The sequence below is a fragment of the Bos indicus x Bos taurus genome, chromosome 2 (genome assembly GCF_003369695.1).
Source record: "Bos indicus x Bos taurus breed Angus x Brahman F1 hybrid chromosome 2, Bos_hybrid_MaternalHap_v2.0, whole genome shotgun sequence".
NCBI lineage: Eukaryota > Metazoa > Chordata > Mammalia > Artiodactyla > Bovidae > Bos > Bos indicus x Bos taurus.
Window position 1 is genome coordinate 90,194,172 of NC_040077.1, and position 23,981 is coordinate 90,218,152.

At 36.7% G+C, this 23,981-nt stretch overlaps 1 protein-coding gene across 5 annotated transcripts in view; it reads right to left on the reverse strand.

Moving 5' to 3' along the window:
* Positions 1–23,981, reverse strand: part of ALS2 (ALS2, alsin Rho guanine nucleotide exchange factor) — a 61,626-nt gene that overhangs the window by 30,951 nt on the left and 6,694 nt on the right. For all 5 annotated transcript variants that reach the window (XM_027564434.1, XM_027564427.1, XM_027564440.1 and 2 more), the window contains exons 2-9: positions 17,801–17,876; positions 16,351–16,505; positions 12,567–13,501; positions 9,099–9,456; positions 7,581–7,749; positions 6,637–6,733; positions 3,334–3,411; positions 262–444 (exon numbers count right to left, since the gene is read on the reverse strand). In XM_027564434.1, coding sequence (XP_027420235.1) covers positions 262–444; positions 3,334–3,411; positions 6,637–6,733; positions 7,581–7,749; positions 9,099–9,456; positions 12,567–13,501; positions 16,351–16,505; positions 17,801–17,820 — 1,995 coding nt within the window. In that variant the 5' untranslated portion in view covers positions 17,821–17,876. The remainder of the gene's footprint in view (positions 1–261; positions 445–3,333; positions 3,412–6,636; positions 6,734–7,580; positions 7,750–9,098; positions 9,457–12,566; positions 13,502–16,350; positions 16,506–17,800; positions 17,877–23,981) is intronic.

A 23,981-nucleotide genomic window follows, 5' to 3' on the forward strand; every position in this document is an offset into this window, starting at 1 on the left:
GAGAGCCTAAAATCCCTACTCTAATGAATTTTACAGTTAAGGAGGACAGACAATAAACAAAATAAGTAAACTCTATAGAGGGTGAGATGATGACATGCACTGTGGAGAGAAATAAGGCAGGAAAAGGAGATGAGGAGTGAAGGGGGATGGGAAGCAGCTTGCAATTTTAAATATATTAGTCAGGGACACTTAATAACAGGCATACATACAAACAGCAACAGTGTTACGGGATGTGGGCCTTAGGATCTAATTCCTGTTCACCTTACTACAGGAGAGGAGGACTGGCATCTTAGTACCACTGTGATTCTCTGGAAGGTTGTCACCTTCTGTCGGGTCCAGCCGGCCACTGTAACATAACCCAGGCTGGAAGTCTTCGGTATCCACTAAAAACAGGGAATAATCCTGGCCTGCAGCCACACTCCAGACTCCATTTTCACTGTTCACCTGCAGTGACAGGAAGACATGTCTGTCTGATATGAAGTAATCAGATGCAACTCCAAGTCCACGATAACTAGAATGTTAGGTTACCTGAACAAGTGAAATAAAAGTCACGTCTCAGAGGGCAAAACTCACCCAGAAACATACCCAATCAACTGCGGAACAGATGCAGCAGTGAAAAGGAACCCTGTTCAGCCAGTAAATGTAGAACTGGATTGTTAAGTCGCCAGTCCAGGTTCGATGCACGATACTGGATGCTTGGGGCTGGTACATTGGGACGACCCAGAGGGATGGTATGGGGAGGGAGGAGGGAGGAGGGTTCAGGATGGGGAACACATGTATTATCTGTGGCGGATTCATTTCGATATTTGCCAAAACCAATACAATATTGTAAAGTTTAAAAATAAAATAAAATTTAAAAAAAAACTGAAAAATTGGAATTCAAAAAGAAAAAAACTACACATTTGATATTTTAATTGTTATTTTTGGAAGCTGTCATAGGACTTAGCCTGTACTATAATCAAAGACCCAAAAACTTCTAGAGCCCTATTCTACAGCTAGGACACACCTTTGTCCATTCATATTCTGCTATGTACACAAAAATCAATGTAAAAAGAAAACCTAACTAGGCTAAATTCCATTCTGGCCAACTAAACCCATGAGTGCGAAAATTGCTTTCTGACTTGGAACTCACTAATTCTCACATGATTTCACTGTGTCCCAGGATGTTGCAACAGGCAGAAACCCCCAGAAGCCCATCTACAAGGATCCCCTAGACCAATGGTGCTCAACAAGAAGCTTTTGCAGCAGCAGCAGCAATCATCTAGGAACACATGAGAAATGCAAACTCAGGCCACAGAGCCACTGAGGGGAGGTACTGGGCAGTCGGCTTTGACAAGCTCTTCAGGTGTTTCTGATATATGCAAAAGTTTGAGAACCACTGCCTTAAACCAATGGCTTTAGGTTTCCAGGATTCCAGGTAGTGATTCAGGAGCCACCATGGAAAGGCAGGTGCCCGGGTTCTATCCCCACCCACCTCCATCCCTCAACTAAGACAGTCCTACAGTTATCTGTTTTATGTAGGGGATTCAGCACAAGGTTTCGTTTGAAGGAAGTGTTCTGCTACGAAAACCACTGCCCCATCCTGCAGACCCAGCTTCAGCCATGACTCGTATAACAATAAAGCAAAAAAATTTCTTATCTTGAGATTCCATGTCTAGATCTGGTTCACATCCTGGGTGATTAGGTGATAGTGTGTGTGTTACTATCACGCACATCTCCACTACTTTACAGTTATCCTCTTCAGGCATGACATTATCTTCTCAAATTCAGGCTATCTATAAAATTGACTTCCTGCTGGTTTTGCAAAGAATGAATTAAAATTTTTGCAGGAGGAAAGAGTTGTCTTCCTAGTTTCTAATCAAAACTAATTCAGGTCTCACTCTGCCTTGATTTTAATTCACACATTAATTTAAATGACTTCAAAATAATTTTCTCAAATAAAAAACCAAAATAAAACCTTCCCCCAAATAAAGACCAAACTAATGATGTTGCATTTTCAGAGGTATAGGTAAACAGTAATGAAACTAAAACCTTATAACAAACTCTATTCTCTCGTCTGACTCTAAAATGTTAAATAAAAATTGTATTTGCAGCATCTCCATGCTGGATTATAAAACTTTTCTTAGTAGGAATATAAGCATGTTCTAATTTATTCAAATGAACAGAAAACAAGAAACAATTATTTACCATATTTTTATGTGTAATAAAATATCAGAAATTGAATTTGCTGTTCAGTTGCCAAGTCATGTCCAACTCCTCAGGACACATTATTCAAAACTGAATAGCTGACCACTAAAACATTTTATGCTAAAAATATTTAAGATTGGAGCTAGAAATAACAACTGTTCTGTAATGTTTCATTTAAGACTTTCCTTCCCAGTAAAATTAGTTCACTGGAAGGAAAGGTAACAGGTAAAGGTCTTATGTAGTGATGGATGCACAGTGTACACTGAATACATGAATCACTGGAATACATATTAACTGTAGCTCATATGTTGAATCAGGTTCCTGAAACTCAAGTAAACATCCTTTTCTAGTCTCTAATACTCTCAGGGCAGAGAGCATGCATCAGGATGGAGAGGATTCAAATTAGAAACACATGAGCCCCATATCCCATTCTTTTAGGCTATTGGGCTATCATCATGCCTACTCTCTGCCCACAACACATCCGTTCCCCAAACAAACAGATCTCATATGAGGAGCCAATACTACTGATGAATTCTGTATTTCTGCAGAACATTGTGACAGAAAAAAAAGGGTGAGAAACGGTCCTCTAAAACTGCACCCATTACATAAACTAAAACCAATTCATACAGCAGTGAAGAAATTATCTATACTTTTAGCTTCCCTATAGAAAACAAAAAGGGTTACAAAAAGGTTTTACTACTGTGTACATAAAAACAAAACAAACCATCAAATAATGTTATGTAAAAGTTACACTTAAAAGAAAGTCAAACTTAAGTGAGAAGTCGAAGAGTAGGCATTATTCGGTGGTATAAAGCTTAGAAGTCAATCTCACAGTCCAAGAAACATTTGCTTTAAAATAACTTATTCATTTTTACTTAAAAAAAAAAAACAACACAGAACTATGAATACTTAGTGAAGCTAGGAAAAAAAGAAATATTAATACAAACTAACACATCAAAAATGGGGAACATTTTGCCTGAAAACAAGCAGCTTCAGTTTTTTAAAAATTTTAATGTACGTGATAACAAACAGGTTACAAGTATACAATTCTCCTAATTTTATAAAACAAGAATTGGAGAAATATAGTGTTATAACTTAGAATTCTGGAATAAGCTGCTGTAAAAGTTATCAAGATTACAAAAGTACCTTTGCAAGACGGGGAACTGTTGTTGGAAAATCTGAATGCCCAAGTTGACCAAAGGTGTTGCTCCCCCATGAGTAAACCTATTAGAAAACCACAGGAAACTAGGTAAGAGGCGTGCCACTGATTTTTGCATGCCAATTCTGAACTTTTATAGTAACACATATATACCAAGAGTTACACACAAATTACTTATCCTCGTCTTTCCACTCTTTAGAAAATTCATTTTAACTAACATTTCTCAGGACTTTATTACCTGCCAGGCCCTGTTCTTAATATATTTTGTGTATTAATTAATGTTTCACTATCACACAATCCTTTTTTTTTTTTAAACATATAAGGGAATTGACCCAGAGAGGTCACAAAATTTTCCAGGATTTAATCCCAGGAACTATCCTATACTGCCTCTTATAAAGAAAGTGATTTTTAAAAATAAAGCTAAGTACCATGAAGAAAAAGGAATCACGATTCTTTATTCTGTGGACAGGAGTAAAATGGAATAACTAGAAAGCTTTTCATATATGAAGAATCACATATATGAGAAGCATAAAGCACCTATGCACTAATATAGACAAACAATTCAACCAGATTACAGTAATTATGCTTAATGCAAATGATTTTGTTTATTCTGATTATAAAAGCAATTCATGACCACTGTACAAGACTGTGACAATACAAAGAAACAAAAAGAAAGTGAAAACCACTGATGAATCACCCACTCAGAGACAACTCCTACCTTGCTTTAGGAACATACACATATATAATTCCAGAAATTTTATTATCTACTAGATATAATGAATATACAAAATGTAAAGTATAAAGTGGGACTCTACTATCAATGCTGCTTTGTGACCTGATGTTTTTTATGTAATGCTCTGCACACTTACATCTTTCTAGGTCAATACGTATAGAGCTACAATATCATTTATAACTACATGAAACTCCACTGTGGGTGTAGTTTAATCAATTACCTAATGAAATAAGTACATTTATTAATAATTTCTTTTCAATTACTTACTATAAAAATTAATTAAAATTCTTTATATATATATATAAAATGTATCTGTTTCCTTAGGATAAATTTCTAAGCAAAGAACTTTGGGTCAATGAACATACACATTCTGATTTTTGCTATATACCAACAAACTGTCTTCCAGCAAAGTCCAATTTACATTCCCACCAGCAATGTGTATACCTTTTCCCCACATCCTCACCAACACTTAGCATTAAATGCAATCCCTGCTAATATGATAGGTGAGAAAATTTTGTTTTAATTTAAATTTGCTTACTGAGTAGCTGACCATCTTTTGTTGCTGGCTACTTCTATTTTTTCTTCAGTGAATGGAATATAAATGCTCTTAAACAATTTTTCTTTATGGATCAGGTCATATATGTTACAGTGTTTTTCCCCGTATATTATGTATCTTAAATTTGTTTGTGGGGTTTTTTGGTTTGTGTTTAGGTTTTTGCTGTGTGGGACTGTTGAATTATTATGTAGACAAACATATATCTTTACTTTCTAATTTCTGGTTTTGATGTCATATCTTATTCTACTCCTAAGATTACTGAAAAAATAAATCACCTAAATTTGTTCTTACACATGTAAGGTTTTATTTTTTAACATCTAGATCTTTACTCCATCCAGAATTAGCATATGTAAAGTTATCTTAATTTTCTTCTGCAAATAAGAAGCCAGTGGTTCCAACAGTATTCACTGAACACTCAAGTCTTGTTTCTCCACCTGATCTGAAATGCCTACTTTTTAAAATTTTTTTTAATTTATTTTTTAATTGAAGGATAATTGCTTTACAGAATTCTGTTGATTGCTGCCAAACACATGTACACCTATGGCTGATTCAGAATGCTGAAATGCCTACTTTTTATCACAGACTAAATTCTCATATATACTTATATATGAGAATATATAATATATACTCATATATTCTCATATATACTAAAATCTCTTATATCTCTATAGTGTATTTCTGTTATAATAATCTGTAGTTTTATAATATGTTTTATAAGGCTAATGCTTTCTTTTTCAGAATTTTTATGGCTCATCTCCTTTGTTTATTCTCCTAGAATAATTTTGGGAATCATTTTATTAAGTTGTAAATATTATATTGGAATATTCTGGGGATTGTACTGAATTTACACTCTACTAATTTAATGATCTAGGAGAAATGGTATTTTTGCAATGTTCAGTCTTCTCATCTAAAAAGAAAAATTTCCCTCTTTACTCCTATTTTCTTTTATAACTTAGAAGAGTTCTTGAATTCATGTCATGTGGGCTATATACTTTTCCTATTAACAATGTTCCTGTTTCCTTAACACTTGTTTTGTAATTGTGAACAGCTTTTTCCTTAAGCATGCTTTCTGCTTTACTTTATGTATATAAGAAAGCTAGAAATTTTTATGTTTACTTTGTAACTTACCATCTTCCTATTTTCTTATTTTTAAGCCTTTTTGATGATTCATCACATTAATAACAAATTATCCTTTTCTTTGCTAATATTTATATTTATTTATATGAGCTATAATAGCTTTTTGGTGAGACTATTATGTCATTTAAAATAAAGTGTTTAGAATCTTTTACTGACTGTTTATAGCAAGATAAAGGGACTGATGAAGAATCATTATATGAATATATTTAAGAGTATGTTAAAAAATCTACCAAAAAATATTTATATTTATTTATATGAGCTATAATAGCTTTTTGGTGAGACTATTATGTCATTTAAAATAAAGTGTTTAGAATCTTTTACTGACTTTTTATAGCAAGATAAAGGGACTGATGAAGAATCATTATATGAATATATTTAAGAGTATGTTTAAAAATCTACCTTCCTCAGATTTGTGTATGTGGGCATGGTTTTAAATGATTCTGGAAGTCACTTTCAGGTCTCACTATTTTAAGAGAGAAATGCCTTCTGTTTTCTTAATGTCTTACGTAAGTGTTTCCTTCATCAAGAAATAAAAGTTTACCAATACCTTAGAAAACTCTGAGTTCTATTTTTCCATAAGAGCACATTATAAAAAGCTTCTGTGTCAAGCAGACCAGTGTTGAATCCAAACTCTTACAGTCACACATGTGACTTTTGCCAAGTTACACAATTTCTCTAAATCTCCCTTTCCTTACGTATAAAATGGAAATAATACAGTGCAATGTAAAACACTGAAAAGATCAAATGAGATATAGGATTGTTGCCTGACATATAGCAGATAAGATTCTCAATAAATGATAGTCTAATCTCATCATGTTGGTCTTTCATGAAATCAAAATCAGCTTTTAACAGTTTGCCTCCTACCTGGGATTTTGCAGTAAGTGCAAGAGAATGGTAACCACCTGCCTCCAGATGGATTACTTCTTTACCGTCCAGACATTTTACACACAATGGTTGAAGCCTTAAAGAAAAACATACACACATACACACAAACTCAGAGGAAGAAGTATTCTCAGCAAGAATCATGGACTTTCTCAAATTATGTTTTCAAATAAACATTTCCAAAAAAAATTAAAATAAAAATACTGGATTTATATTCAATCTACTCCTAAATACAAGTAATTTTAAATGGTTTTAATTTAATCTTTGTCTGTTAATCACTAATTCACCACCATAATTCGAAATCATAAAACAACTAAATGATTCATATAGCACAGAGTATACTTTTTAATGAATTAGGTGCTTTCACTCTGCTAAGGAGAAAAGAGACATTTATATTAACTGGTTTAGATAATCATTCTATTTACACACTTTTACAAATATTTATTGCTAATATCAAAAGAATTTCTCTTAAAACAGTTTTTCCATGATATACATGAACAGACACGGTTTAATACAGTGGTTATAGTTATTTTGGCAGCAGCAGATAGACCTCTCTCAGGTTAAGAAAACTGTTGGCTCTTTTTTATAAGTTAAAAATGTGAACCATTCACATGTTCCAGTGACATATAATCTTATCCCAAACACCCCTTTCTGCATTCTAACATGAATAAACATCAAAGAAGAGATGGAAAAATATACCATGGATACTTAAGTCCTTTATTGTCAGGAAAAATTCAAGACTAAGAATGACTGGGGGGAGCAGATGGTGTTTGTTTTGGTTTTTTATCAGAGTTAATGGTGTATAACAATCTAGAGCTAGAAGGGACCAGATTTCCTCCAGAAGGAAGTGGAGATTTGGAGACCTTCAAGGGGGAGAAGTTATTTGTCTAAACTAATTCCTAACAGTAAACACTGGCAGCACTCACCTGGGCAGAACATCGCCATGCCCCAGCTGTCCTTCCTTCCCTTTCCCCCAGGTCCACACCTCTGTTCTCAGAGAAGGCAGGAGCGCGTCTGCTTCTCCACTGTATGTAGGGGTCAGAACCACTGTTCGAGTTTTTACCCGTGCAGCTTTCCTCAGGAGCCTGGGCGAGACTGAAAACAAACCAGAAATATCATGAGGGAATAGACAGATGAAAAGAAAGGTACCCTTTTAATAAACTGTTGATTTTCAAGTAAATATACTAACATGGTATTTGTGAAGCATATTCTATAGGTCTGCAAAACTGGGGATTAAGTGAGTTTGGTAAATACTGCCTACTACATTCTTCCTTCCTGCCCCTGTGGAGATTCACACACACATCAGCATGCTAAAGGTACAGACAAGTCCTGCAATTAAAAGCCATGTTTAAATCTGTTTAGCCCTACCCCACTTCCAAGCATTTGGCCACAAAATTCTTTTCTGTACATTTTTTATATAGAATAGCTATATGACATCCTATGTAACTGGTATTCTGAAGAACAAGCTTACCAAAGTACTGCTGCTGCTACCACCAAGTCGCTTCAGTTGTGTCCGCTTCTGTGCGACCCCACAGACGGAAGCCTACGAGGCTCCCCCGTCCCTGGGATTTTCCAGGCAAGAACACTGGAGTGGGTTGCCATTTCCTTCTCCAATGCATGTAAGTGAAAAGTGAAAGGGAAGTTGCTCAGTCGTGTCTGACTCTTAGAGACCCCATGGACTACAGCCTACCAGGCTCCTCCGTCCATGGGATTTTTCAGGCAAGAGCGCTGGAGTGGGGTGCCATTGCCTTCTCTGAACAAAGTACTACACTAAGGCTAAGAAATAGTTCTTCCATGTCAAAGCAAAATTAAAAGTAAAGCTTTTCCAAATGAAGGTCTTAAGTTCAAGCATACTGTAAATATTGTAACAAAAGATTTACTTTAGACATAAAGTGTTAGTTTTTAAGTGAGAAAATGGTTATGAATCAAAAATACTAAAAAGCTTTTGTATTTTGCCTGCTAACTTTATTTTATAGAGAACTTCAACTTTTAAAAAAGAATGCTGACATCTTTTACAGTGTTCTAAATTATACCAAAGGCTGTTATAACATTGTGAAAATCTTGTACACCAATCTGGTGACAGAATGTTTTGAAGAAAATCATCAAGTGTCACTAAGTACAGACTCAGTCACTTGATCACTAAGTTGTGGGTCACAAAGAAAGTGATCATCACTGGCTAAGATTACAATCTTTTCTGCTGAATGTGCCACTAGCTTACACAAGGTTCATAAGCAGAAGCATGTATCATGAAAAAGTGAGGGTCTAAAGTTATTTCTAAAGCACAGTAATATGTAACTTTAAAAAAATTAATTAATGAAATAAATTTTGATATTTGAATATGTTAGCTTTAATAATTAAGAAAGCAAATTTATTATAACACAATATGTGATGTCAGGAGCATCTTGGATTCACCAGAAGTCAGCTCAGAAAAGCTAGCTCCTTACCTTGTGACAACAAGCCAGGGAGAGAGAGTCTTCGGCTGCCTCCCTCAGACTCTTCTTCTCTGATATCCACAAGACTTGAACTCTTCTTTCCTTGCATTGACTCCTGTTTAACCTGTTCTTCTCTGCTATCTTTCAGACCTTCTGGGCCTATGGAACTGCTGCCTGCCAGAGCTCCAGGCTCACAAGGGGCTGTATTATAAAAGTTCATAACTTTCTTAAGAGACAAGGCCCCAGCTTCATATGTAGCAGCCACTCTCACACCAACAGCAGATGCACAAGAGACCACAAGGCTGTTGAGGGCTGAAGTGCTTGTGGTTGGTGGGCTGTGAAGATTAGGAATTGCTTCTTCTACAAGAGGCTAAAATATACACACATAAAACAGCATATAAAAATATAATCCCTTATACAACAAGTAATCAATACAAAGAAAATGTAACATCTATCACTATTCGCAAATATAAGACTGAAACAGGAGGTCTTCATCTCCAACCTAAAGGTATCCCTTCTTGATCATGTATTTAACACATTTATATGGAAAAGAGTACTCAAAGTACAGCTCCTTATAAAAAGTACTTCCTTTTGTTTGAGCGGGATTTTATCATGGTATTTAAAAATAAGTCCCAGCTGCTTTATAAAACAAAACACAGTAGAGGAGAGAGGGGAGGGAAGGTATGAAAAACAAAGCCTTTAACATGGGGTAATAGCCCTGGATAGAAGGTTGAAAAAGTATAAGCTTTACTATTGATCACTACTAGGAAAAATTATACAGATTTCTACTAAGAAATTATGAGAAAAAATTCTATTTTAAGAAAATTCTATTTTAGGCTTTTCCTAAAATATTTTATAGACAGAAATTTATATATGGCATACACAGGCAGAGAAATAAGTTATATCTCTAAATTATCAGCCCCCAAATTATGTTTTGAAGTTTATGTCCTCCTCCTATCTAATCAGGAGTTATTTTCCATGACCCAGGCACAAGGTAAACTGAAAGATTACTTTTGCTCTCATTACCATTGAGTAATGTGGTAGGTTAATCATTAAACACTTGGATCCAATGTGCTTAGTGTTATTCACAGCTGGATTAGAAAGCTAACTAAAGTTTTCTGGTATCCTAGTGAAAGATCAGTTAAAATTTACTCTGAGCTGTCAAGCACCACTGCTTACTAAAAAAGATAAGCCTACTAACCCACACAAAAAGCTTTTAGTTTATGAGCACAGGTCACAGTGAAAATTTTGTTTCCTATGCTACCCAAATATCCCAGAGGTGTGGGTATGCACACACACACGTGTGTGTGTGTGTGTATAATATTTCTTCATTTGTCCTGAATTGCAAACCAAACCCCCAATTTTTTTTTTAACACTGGCTTCTGATTTTCTTACAGGAAATAATGCCTATTCCCTGCACAGTGTCTGACATGTAGTAGGCACTCAACACATTTTGGTGAATTAAATACTAAATTCAAGAAGAGTCACTTCTGTGTGAGTCTTTAATTAAAATATCCAACAAAATAAACAAATAGACCATATAAAAAAAGTTAAATACAAAGTGTGTCACTTCCCTGGTAACACAGTTCCCATGATAACGTGTTCAGAAAAGCTAGTGTTGCTACTTCCACCCTCTATTTACAAACGCTCACAGGTGGTGCTAGCTGGTAAAAACCCGCCTGCCAATGCCAATGCAGGAGACTTAAGAAACGCAGGTTCAATTCCTGGGGCGGGAAGATTCCCTGGAGGAGGGCACAGCGACCCACTCCGGTACTTCTTGCCTGGAGAATGCTATGGACAGAGGAGCCTGGCAGGCCATAGTCCATAGGGTCGCAAAGAGTCGGACAGATTGAAGTGATATTAGCATGCATGCACATAACAGAAGCTTAAATAGTATTTACAGGTGACAAACTTAGGAAGTTCTTAGCATCAGGCTCAGGAAAATTAAAAAAAAAAAAAAACTCTACCTTATATAAACTTTATTGTCTTAATTTGTCCCTCTACTTAATTACATTTAACAATTCATAAAATAAGTAAATAAAACAAAAACACATGCCCAGCAATTCTGACAAAAGACACAATTTTAGTAGTCCCAGTCAGTAAAATTCAATAATGAGATATATACTTCATTACCAAATACTTTGGCTTATTTCATAAATATGTGATATTCTTTCAGTTACATCTGGCCAGAAGAAGAAAAGACTTATCCTAGACTACATAAATTCCTAAGGGTTAGCTGTATGACTGAGACACTCTTTACAAAGATGGGTGAGTTACACTTAGTTAAACACACAATGTCAAAACTAGCATAGGTAACCAACGCTTTAAATGTTTAACCAAATGATTGGGTCCAAAGAAAAGTGCAATTTCAATGATGACAATCTATTAATCAAATAAACAGTACAAAATAAACTTTTAACTTCAACTTTAACAAATCAGATGAATGACTTTTGACAAGTCAAAATCTAACTTTTTTATTAGCGTGCGCAAGTCCTGTTAAATTATTACTTTCACTTGGTTTAGATTTCCCTTTCTCCAAACAGCTTCTTAACTAAAAAAAAAAAAAAAAAAAATCAAATATCTACAAGGTTCAGGGAGTAGACTGTGAAATAAAGACTGTTTCTGAAAACACCTCTAAGCCACATTTCTATCCTGAGCCAGTAAACAACAGTAAGGAAGAATCAAGAAGCAAGGTGGTTTCAAAAACCTGAAAACAATGCCACAGGGTAGCTCTTTTATTTGAGTCTTAATCACTAAATTGCCAGGGAAGTCCATATGATTAGATGTTCCTCTTCACATTTATTTTAGAAAAGCAAAAGCCTTCTACTAAGAGTAAAAAAACAAGTATCCTTTAGAACAATTTGTTTGAAGTAGGGAGACACAGTTTACTATATGGCCCTAGTAAATAGCTTCTCTCCACTTATTACACATTTTCCAACTAAAAATAGTTTAAACAAGTTGAAAAAAAAAAATTAAAGCCTCCGTCCAATAATGCCCAGTAAGGACCACTGATATAACTGAAAAGAATTCAAATATGTAATGCCAGTCAATTTTAAGTCTGCCCTCAATCAAGGGATCTACCACATAGCAAGCTTCCCTGATAAAGAAGGAACCTGAATAGTGCTACAAGTACAGATCAGAGAATTCTTTGTGAATATACAGTCATGTTAGATCAAACTTTTTGGGGAGCCCACCTTAGCCAGGGGGGGAAAGTACTTGGACAAGAAAAATGGGATTTTGCTACTTATAAAACAAGCCCAGAGTAACATCTTGCAACATCATAAAGAGCCAGAATTTGAACAAAAAGAGTAATTTTGAATCAATCCAGGGTTTTTCTTATCTAGGCTTGCATGATGAGATAGAATCATACTCAAAACTAAAAAAATTTTAAATGGTACCAACCCTTAGGTATTTAAAGTTTCTCAAGAAAAACTCAGATGGTTCAACTCCAGAAACACCTTTACAAAATTTAGCAGGTACCTGAGATGGCACTGGCTTTTCACCATTCTCGGAGCTTTCTCTTACTGAATGATCCGACAGTTTCTGCACATATTCATTTACTGCCTGAGTGTCAGGGTATGATGGTCTACTTGCAGAAGAAACTTCAGTTGTTCCCATGATATCTTGTGGGAAGGAAGTGGTTTGAACACTTGCGGTCTGAACATTTCCAACATTCAGTTCAGTAGCAGCAGGCGGCTCATTCTGCACAAGAGTGTTCTCAAACACTTCTCCCTGGGTGTCAAGGGTTTCAGAGGAGGGGCTGACGGTGGTGCTGGCCTGGATTTCTGCCTGGGATTCTGACAGTGTCACACCTAATGGACAACAGTGGCTGTCTGATATAATCACGTGGTCTTCCTTGTCAGTCATCGTAATCAAGAGCTGGCTGCATTGGTTGCATCTTTCTGGCACTGGCTTCAGATCCTGGGAAGGGAGGCACTGGACCAGTGCTAAGCTGTGGAAGGCACCGCAAGCAACTTGGAGCACTACTCGCCCAGCAAGGTGTTCCACCTTTTGTGGCTTTGTCACTGGAAAGGTGGTGGTGATGAGACCCAACTGACAACCAGTACCCCATGCCCAGATCTCTCTGCTTAGGGACAATGCCAGAGTGTGCTCCTCACCACATGCCAACTGCAAGATCCTGACCGCTAACAAAGGACTGGTCTCAGAATCAGAAATGCTGACAGGGTTTGGCTCTGGAACATATGGCTGGTTAGCTACCGCACACTGGCCAGCAGAGTTCTCCCCCCACATGTACACCACACCACTGTCTGTGACTGCTCCGGTGTGGAAACTCCCTGTTGCCACGGTAACAACATACTGCCCAACCAGGGCACTCTCCAGAATGGGGTTGCTTGGACAAGTCTCTGCTGGCTCACTTCTCCAGGGGAGAGTCCCAAAGCTGTAGACCTCACCATCTGAGGGTTTAAAAACAAAACAAAACAGAAACAAAAAGTTAGTGAATTAACTAGACATTTTCTCAGCTAACCTTTAGTCCCCTCTAGGTTTAACAAAATAGAATTTCTTTTTTTTTTTCCTTTTCTTAATTTTCAAGAGCACAGCTATAGAAATTTGGTTCAAGCATATAGCATTCCATACTTACTAATCTTTTAACAAAGAGCATCTTTGAACATTCAGAAATATGGTGACAATTTCTACAAATTGCAGGAGACAACTTCAAATGAAGGTGCTCCTCTTATTCAGCCTCATCCTAGCACTGATCATTACTAACGGCTCTCATCGTAGGCTATTACAGAAGTAGATTCCAAGTTCAAATACAGAACAATGATCATGATATGATTAGATAAAATAAGCAGAAAACAAAACAGATACATTCATTAATATCTATAAAATTCACTTCTAATGTTTAACAGAGCAGTAGATGAATATGCAATGGCATAAAAAATACTAGAGATTCACTTTGGCCAAAACTATGAAATCAGCTTTATATAACACCTCCAGGTTGGACTGAAAGCAGCAATATTAACAATATGTGACTGTCTTCATGTTTTGTACTATACTATGTGTAATTCTTAAATATTATATATAATATATATTGTGTACTAGACAGCCTTTCTGAGTTGCATTTAAAAAGCACATCACAACAAAACAAAGTAAAACACAAACGAAGTCATGACCGATAGCTTTAGACTGAAGGGTAACCGGCCAGCTTTAGAAATAAAAAGGAAGGCACCAGTGAGTTGGAGACATGAATGATGACAACCCATTTATGCTCACTTGTGCTATCAAGTCGTAATTTTACTGCAGGCACTGCAGGAATTTGGGGGCATGTATAAATGATCCATATTAGCTAAAAAATTTAAATGGGACAAAGATTTGGCCATGGATTTTGAAAAATACTAAACAAAGCCCACTATCTTTTCTTTCCTATATGACCAGGGATCTACCCATTTTTTTTTTAAATAAAGAAATGAGTACTATTCTTCCTCCACAAGCAGCGATTCAGTCACTGATGAAAAAAATGCTTATTTTATCTCTGGCCTATGATACATGGCAGATACAATTATATATTCAAATTAACTCACTACAAGATCTGTGTTAGGAAAAACACAACAGTGGCTAGAAGAAAGATCAGCTTTTGTTAGGGAATTTTTAATTTGGATAGAGTACTGAGAAAATAAGCTCACTGGTTAAGAGCTTTCAAACTTTTCTTCCCAAGTGATACACCTATCACACTTGTTTACCAAATCACACAGTTCACCAAAACTTTCAATTGGTATTATTCCACTGGAATAATAGGCTCTCTAGAGAAAACTGCAAGAAATGAATATTTAGACATCATTTAAAAATAGTATCCCACACAAACAGTGAGTCAATGAGGTGTCCTCACTGAATTAGGAGCTAATGGCTAACTTGAACAGAGACAAAGAAGCTTGAAATTTCTAGTATTCAATCAATACCATTTCCTCACTTAGAAAAGAAAGTACTGGAGATCTCTGTGCCATTTCAAGCTACACAGTTGTGTTGAGAGGAGATTTTTTGTTACTTTGACACTTAAACCAGAATACTGCTTACACATGAACATTATTTACATATTTTTTAAAGTTTTCCCTCAGATTTCCCAGCCTTTTAGGTTTGATTCTAGATGTTTAAAGATCCCATGCTCATGAAGGATTCCTAAACAGCTTACTGAAGGGCTCAAACAACAAGAGTAACAGAATTCCATTTATATATGCTTGAGAACTATACATTTTGAAGCCCATAGTATAGGTACTGAATATAGTTTACATTTAAAAAATAAGGCTTTTTCCAAATTTTGGCCTAATACAATAATAATGATAGTATTATGTATTATCATAACAAAAGTGACAAAATAACAAAGAAGTTAGAAAGAAATCTATGTTTACCCCATAAAACCACCAAGGTCAGCTTTAAGCTTTGTTTCCTAGAATTTGTCTTCCCTTAGTTCCTACAAGGAAAATACCAAAGCATTATTAAATACTTAACAAATGCTTATAGAGCAGAAATTTATAAATTAGTGGAGTTGATGGCAGTCCTGACCCAAATCAAATTTGCCATGACTGCACTGGCAAAATGCCATCAAAATTAAAGGTAGCTCTCTATATAAATTATAGCCTAGGTTTCTGTTACAGATTTATAGACTGCATTAAATTCTTATAAGCTGCCATTTATGCCTGAGAAAACCTAAGACAGTATAGCCAAGTGATTTTAAAAGCAGGCTTTGAAATCAGACTTTCTGGGTTCCCATCCTGACTCTGACCCTTTAAATAGCTGTGTGTGCTTGGTAAAACGATTTAACCTCCCTGACCTTCAGCTTCCTCATCTGTGAAGTGGGGCTAATAACAGCAGCTACCTCATAAGGTGGCTGTCAGGACTCGATGAGATAATACATATAAAGTGCTTAGCACAGTGCCTGGCACATATAATTGCTTAACAGACATTTGCTATTATTAGCATTATTATTTTGATACATTTAATGAACAAAGGTATAGCAACAGGATCTCTGAATACATAATCTTTGAAAAAATCTAATTTTTCATGTACTTATCACTACAAAAAAATTTAAGCTATAATTCTCCCTTTTATTCTAGCTAGGGAACATCTTAAATTTAAGAACTAATCTGATTTCTGATAAAGGGAGTAAGAACATATTTTGAAAACAAAAAGAAAATAAGCTCCAGCAAAGTCCATTGAGAACCCCGGGCACACAGGAAGCTCAGCTATTCTTACACACTCAGACACTGGTCAGAGTTTCGGTTAATGCTGGCTAAGCCATTCTCAGCACCTTCAGTCAGAAGCACTCCATGTTTCACTCCAAGGGCAGCGTGAAGAACAGTCTTTCCTCCCCAGCCTGGCAATCTCTCTGGTGTCACAGAACAGGACCCTGCCTGCCACACATGGACCAGGCCTCTTTCTTTGGATCCTTCAGCCTCTGTGGAACTACAAACATCAAGAAAAATAGCTTAATTGTTTCTGTAGTTCAGAACTATACCTTTTGTCCTTAATACTGTCATGAAGATTTATACCTTTTACCAGTACATGGGTGACTGGGTGACTGGGTCAGACAGGTTAGCTATTTTATGACTTGGTTACGACACAGAAGCAGAGGCAAAACAACTATTTATATGAGACCCTGAGGACAAATCCACAAATTACTTATTTCTATCTAAGAAGCCAACAAAACCTGGGCTATTTTTTGAAGTTTTTTGATTAACATAAAATTTCAAAATTCTAACTTCTCAATACATTAACTCCTCAGCTATTAAAGTTACAACATATCCACCATGGGTATACATGTGTTCCCCATCACACACACAAAAAAATATATAAAGTTACAACATATCCAAAGTTGGAGTCTTACTTTTAAATTTTTTTAATTTGGTAGAAAAAAAAACAACAAATAGATATCTGATGAGAAAGACAGGAGCAGTAGAGATCCTTATTTCACTTTATGCTAAGTTTAAGCTCTATAATTCCTATTTAAATTTTTAAGAGTTAAATTTATAACAGGTAAAATCCTTCATGCTTTACTTACATTTTAGCCAAAGAATTCTATCCATCTGATGACACTGGCTCAAAAATCATAAAACACACAGCTGTGTAATAATGATCATATCCTAACTGTCTCCCTTTCCAAGAAAAGGCCATATTAACATACTCTGGATTTCCTTTATATAAAGTCTTCCTTTGTGTCGCCACTGATGGGACATTTCTTTTTTCATAATCTTTTTTCTAGAACACTGATGCCAAAATTTTAATGATGTTCAGAAACTTTCTTTGACTTTATTTTGTAATACCTAGATTTTCTCTATTTGTGCTAAATAATATTCCTGTAAGTTGTAATTGGGCACATCCATGGTTTTATGAAAGGGAAGCCAGAAACCTAACCTCTTTTTCAAAATATCGTTCATGACAAGTTTTCCAAGAATATAATTATAAGTAATAAGGCTACTTTTGAAAAAACGGAAATTATGTGAGGAAAAAATGGCTTCAAAAGCTTTGCAATGATGAAATGAAGACATCTGTGCCTTTAGTAAGAAAGGGACTAGCAACAAAGTGAACCACTAACAAGCTTTATTGTAATTATCTTCTCTCTTTGCCAATCAACACAAATGTCGCTATTCCTACTTAATAACCATCAAGAAGAAAATTAAACTGAAGAGAAGCTACACATAAGTGGAACTGCTTGTTGTGTTTTCCTAGAAAGACAGAGGAGAAGGAAAAAATGGTTTTACCTTTTCTTCTTTGAGTCCATCGGTCAGTGGGAGCACTCCATCACCAAATCATTCTCTCCTTGCAAAAGGTAAAGACCTAAACGGCAAAACGCAGGTAAGCACAAAGAGCAGTAAAAGAACCCTTTGCTATTTTATCAGTCAGATTTTTCAAAAAAGGGAAAAAAAAAAAAAAGGCAGCCTTCCAACAAGTGCACGTTCACTGGGCAATAAATATGCAGCAAAACTATTTAAACTATTTCACATCCTGCCTGCCAAAGTTGAATCTCTAGACTGAGCCTGCCCACTAGCTTATAAAAAATGCCTGTTGAACGTCAAATGTAATTTCAAAGTGAGAAAAGACTACCTATGACCTCGCTGTACTTTGTCAAGCAACAGACTTTTTTCGTTTGTTTTATTACAAAGAAGTGGAATCCAAAAACTCAGTGTGTTACATATTCACTACATACACACTAAGGCTACTTTTTAAATGCTTCTGGGACATATGTACACTTAAATACCAACTAAATAAACAAGAAATTCTACAATCTCTCCAGTAATGTATCAGATTGAAGCAGTTTTAATTTACATTTTCCAGCAATGCCCACACACAAAATTACATCATTAGAACAAAGTTCTCCATTTATTGGAACCAGCAGTATTTTCCCCAAATCAATCTTAATTCAAAACCATAATCCAAAGGGCTAGAAGAAAGAAATCTGAATTTTAAAATATCATCTGCCATTTAATAGAAAAGAGTTATATGAAAATAACAGTACCAATATCATGATCCATCATTTCAGCAACTCAAAATTTAATAGTTAGAGCTAGCAATAGGAACAGGCAGACAGAAACGCTCAATGCATTTCAACTTAGAAATTCACATTTTTAAGGGCACCAAAGCTCATGAAAATAAGGGCAATGGGGTTTTAGATGTGTGAGTGATAAAAATACTGGGGCCAAATTTATTATTGTCCTGCAAAAGGATATGGCATGATCACAATGCTCTGCAAACCGCCCACACCGGCAGGAGAGATGTAAGATCCATCTGTTTACTCCAGGTTGCCTGTGAATTCTTACTGTTTCCCATCTGTGTATCTGGAGGAAATTACTCTCTACCTAGTGCTTATTTTAGAAAGGTTCTGAATCATTCCAAGTTGGATGAAGGGTACCATATAAATCAAAGATATATTTGAATAGATTTAGCCGATTCATCGGAAGAGACCCTAATGCTGGGAAAGATTGAAGGCGGGAGGAGAAGGGGACAAGAGGACGAGATGGATGGATGGCATCATCAACTCAATGGACATAAGTAAGAGCAAACTCTGAGAGATAGTGAAGGACAAAGAAGCCTGGCGTGCTGCAGTCCACAGGGTCGCAAAGAATCGGACACAACTTAGTGACTGAACACCACCACTTAATAAATGATTACTAAGTGGTACTATGCTTTGTGTGTGACAGTAATATACTTTTGGTAAAAAGGTACGACTTGATGGACTCGATGGACGTGAGTTTGAGGTGAACTCTGGGAGTTGGTGATGGACAGGGAGGCCTGGCATGCTGCAATTCATGGGGTCCCAAAGAGTTGGACACGACTGAGTGACTGAACTGAACTGAACTCAACAGTTCATAGCATAACAGAAAAGTTCTGAGGACAGGTCTAACCTTCGCTTATCTATCAGAGATCACAGAGTAACTGGTCCCTTGATACAAGTAACAATGCCCTGGAAGAAACCAGAGAACTGCTCGGGGAGGGTGCGGCAGTGTACAAACACACTTAATGCAACTGACTCACTGCCTCTGAGCTGAACTGGCAATCAAAACTGTGGAGAATCTTTTGGTAAAGTGACTGAAGCAGCTGACATATCTTCCCTTTTGGGGTCCTTTTTTTGAATAAAGGGCTTTCTTAAAGTAGATTACCCTTATGTGATATGATTTCTCACCAATAATCATTTTTTCAAATCCAAGTGAAATTAAAACTCTACAAACTGTTTTGCAACATTCCTTTGTTACTTTCTATCTATGGTAGGGAAGATAATGATCCCCAAGATGTCCATGTATCCTAATGTCCAGAACCTGGGAGTATATCAGGTTACACGGCAAAGGAGAAGTAAAGCTGCTAACCAGCTGGTTTTAAGTTGGGGAGATGATTCTATTAATAGCTATCCAGGTGGACTCAGTATAATCACAGAGTTCTTAAAAGTGGGAAAGGGAGGTAAAGGAGAGTTTGAAAAAGAGATATGATGATGCAGACAGGGTCAGAGAGCTGCTAAACTGCTGGCTTTGAAGATGGAAGGGAACAGCCCTAAGCCAAGGAACGCAGGTGGCCTCTAGGAGCTGAAAGGGGCAAGGGAACGGATTCTTTCCTAGATCCTCCAGAAAAAAACGCTCCCTGATGACACACTGAAACCTAGAGAGACTTGAGTCTGACTTTTAACCTAAAGAGCTCTAAGATAATAAGTTAGTGGAATTTTGAGCACTAAATTTGTAGGAATGCTATAAGCAGCAACCAAAAGCTAGTATACTATTTCACAGACATCTTTATCAATATTTATAGATCTAATTTTGTTTTAATGGTGTTTAATATACTTCTAAGAAGATATGCCCACCTGAAATTCAAATATGGCAATGACAAAAAAGGAAATGAGTACTAAGTAAACATAACTAAAAAGGAATATTACAGCTAAATGTGGAAAGCTTAAAAAGTTTTACCTCACATACTTAAAATATGTAGCATTTACCAAATCCAGTTAACCCAGTATTCTTCCTCAACTATGTACCGAAACAGAAACGTAAATTTAAAAATTTTGTTTTCCTAATATTTTTATGATCCCCCCCCTCGGGAAATCTATAAGACTTGCCTCAACCATTCAAATAGCATTTAAAGTTGCTTATGTTCTTCCTCTATTTAACATTTTTAATTGTTATAAAACTGTCTAATTATGAGGCTTCTTCTGAGGATATTTCTCCCCAGGTGAGTCAGGATCCCTGCACTCTGCTTTTCTTCTGTTACAGTAACTTTCCCTAACAGCCTTTATTATATTAACTAGCTCTGACCCCGGAGAAGGCAATGGCACCCCACTCCAGTACTCTTGCCTGGAAAATCCCATGGACCCTGGTAGGCTGCAGTCCTTGGGGTCGCTAAGAGTCAGACACGACTGAGCGACTTCACTTTCTCTTTTCACTTTCATGCATTGGAGAAGGAAATGGCAACCCACTCCAGTGTCCTTGCCTGGAGAATCCCAGGGACAGGGAAGCCTGGTGGGCTGCCGTCTATGGGGTCACACAGAGTTGGACACGACTGAAGTGACTTAGCATAGCATAGCATAGCTCTGACCCAGAAACTGTGTGATATTTACGGAGTCAAATAATGTGGGGTCCTCTTTTACTTCACCTGGCCTTTCCAGACACCAGTGGCATCTGTAAAAGAAGCAAAATAGACTCTGGCATCCCCTCCAACTACTAAGTACTATGAGCCACAGAAGAAAGCTACATTCAGTTTAAATATACCCCTGAACACTTCAAATGATCTCCTTCACTGTGAAATGTAAAGTAATCAAACTCTCAGAAGACCCTTTAAAACAAAAAGCAAATCTTGGTTCTTAATGAATTGATTCCATTGTTAGATCCCAGTGGACACACAACCTCCTGTTACATTTAACAGAGAGATAAGCTAACTTGTACATGCTGAGGATATGGTTTTAGTACCATGATCTGGAAGTGTCTAAAAAAAAAAAAAAAAAAATCTGGTCTAGATGTTCTAATTATCACTAGAAAGAAGAGCTGCAAACTATCTACAGGTCCATGATACCATAACCAGAAATCCAAAGGCCAAAAAACTCTGAAAACTAAAAGTTTTTTTCATTTAAGTCTTCTGGTGGCAAAATTTAATCTGACCTGAACTCACCCAAGAGCAAAACCTGACCAGAACTAAAGTGAGGCTATTTAGTTTTTACCCCTTTGGTGCACATCTTCATAAGTTCTGTCACAGAAGTATTAATACGAATGTAGGGTGGGATCAAAAGCCCCATAGCAAGTGTTATATATGGTTTATGCATCTTAGTCCAAAGATCAGAAAAACTCAGTTTCAAAACACGTCTTGCCCCAAGGGTTACAAGCAAGGGACTGGGAACCTGTATTCTAAAACTATCATTTTGGTAGGCATCCTCAACTTTTTAATGGCAATGGTTTACATCACTTGTTTCAAAAGTTTTAAGTCAATTTTACAGTGAACATAGTCACATACAGTGCCCAAATGAGTTTTGTAAGGAATACCCTCCCTGAAAATACTCTCTTGCCTCATCTGAGTGAAGCAAAGAAGCCTGGGCTCTTTAATTTCACACAAGGCTACCCATCTGGTGGAAAGTGGTAAACAAGGTGAGAGGTGCTGTGTCCTAGAACAATCAGGACTTAGTGATGTATTAGATATAAGGGGGAGATAAAGAAGAAGGAAGAATAAAAAATGACTTCTGACTTCTGCCTTGAGCAACTGTGTAGTGGTACCATTTACTGAAATGAGGAAAAGTGAGGGGACAGGATTCTGAAGTGGAAGGTAAGATTCTGGTTAGACAAGATTTTTTTTATATATAAATTTAAGGTGCCTGTGAGAAATCCAAGAGTACATATCAAGTGAGCAGCTGAATATATGAGTATGGTGTTCAGAAGAAAGGTCTTAACTGTTGACATGAACTTGGGAAGCATATGGACAATATCTGAGATCAACACAATGGACAGTGACAGTGGACACACAAAGAAAGGGAAGGCACAGAATCAAGCTGTAAGATGCCTGGACAGACAGCAACAAGCAAGGGCTGAGGTGGGAAGTGGCCTGAGAGGCAGAAGAAACGTGAGTCAGATGTGAGCACACAAAGCAAAGCAGAAAACGTTTCCAGCAGGAAGGACTGATCAGCACAGCTGGGGTCTCAGTTGGGGAATGAAAACCAGATTGGAGCAGGCTGACTGTAAGTGGGAGGTGAGGACACGAAAATAAAGTTGGTGCAAATGATTCTCTTAAAAAAAAAAAATGTTGAAATGGCAAACAGAAAGGAGCAGTCACTGGAGAGAAATATGAAGATCAAGAGTGTATTTTGGGGGAGCAGGGTAAGATGAGAGACAGGTGAATATGTCTGCAGGACGATGACACTGATCCTAGATATAAGGGGGACAAGGACAGAGGGCAAAACCAAAATCCTGGACAAAGTGGGAAAGGATAGCATTCAGAACACACATGCAGTGGGACTGATCTTTCATGAGAGGAAGGGTCTACATTTCAAGAAGAAACAAAATGGCAGGTATAAACACAGGCAGGATTATAGATTTCATGGTGGGCGGATAAGAGTCCCACAGGATAGCACCTGTGACTAGGACTTCACTGCATGTGTGCTGTTTTCTAATCTCACACCTGGCTCCATTCATTCCATCTCTTCGTTTTATTTTGCCACATTGACATATTTCTGTAAACTGCCTTGTAGGAACAAAGTAGAATATAAATAAACATTTTAAATATGGAACAGACTGAACTATTATCAATGAACTATTTTCCCCAATGCAAAGATAAAATTAAATTCTATGTATTCACATTTAGGAAACTTTATTCTCTGGACAAAGTCCATTTGCTTTAATAATTTAGTCAAAGTTAGCATACTAACTTTAAAATGCTTAAATTTCAACAATTAAAACCATATGTATTTTTCTTACCTACTATACTTCAGGTATGGAACCAATATAAAACTTCCATGGAAGCCCAAAACACCTTATCTTCTATTATATCCCAGCTGCTTAAAACAGTCCTGATATACAACAAGTACTCAATAAATACCTGTAGACAAACTGTGCTGTGCTTAGTCGTTCAGTCATGTCCGAATCTTTTCGACCCCATGGACTAGCCCGCCAGGTTCCTCTGTTCATGGGGATTCTCTAGGCAAGAATACTGAAGTGGGCTGCCATGCCCTCCCCTCCAGGGGATCTTTCCAACCTAGGGATTGAACCCATGTCTCTTAAATCTGCACTGGCAGGCAGGTTCCTTACCACTATCACCACATGGGAGCTGACCACCCCTTAAATCCTGACCCAGAGTTCATGAATTCAGTAAATTAATGCATATACATAAAGTCAGTAGGATGGCCAGAAAGTACTTACTTATAATGCTGTTACTAATGGGATAATGCACTTACTAAGTCATTGATTCAAAATATATTACAAACTC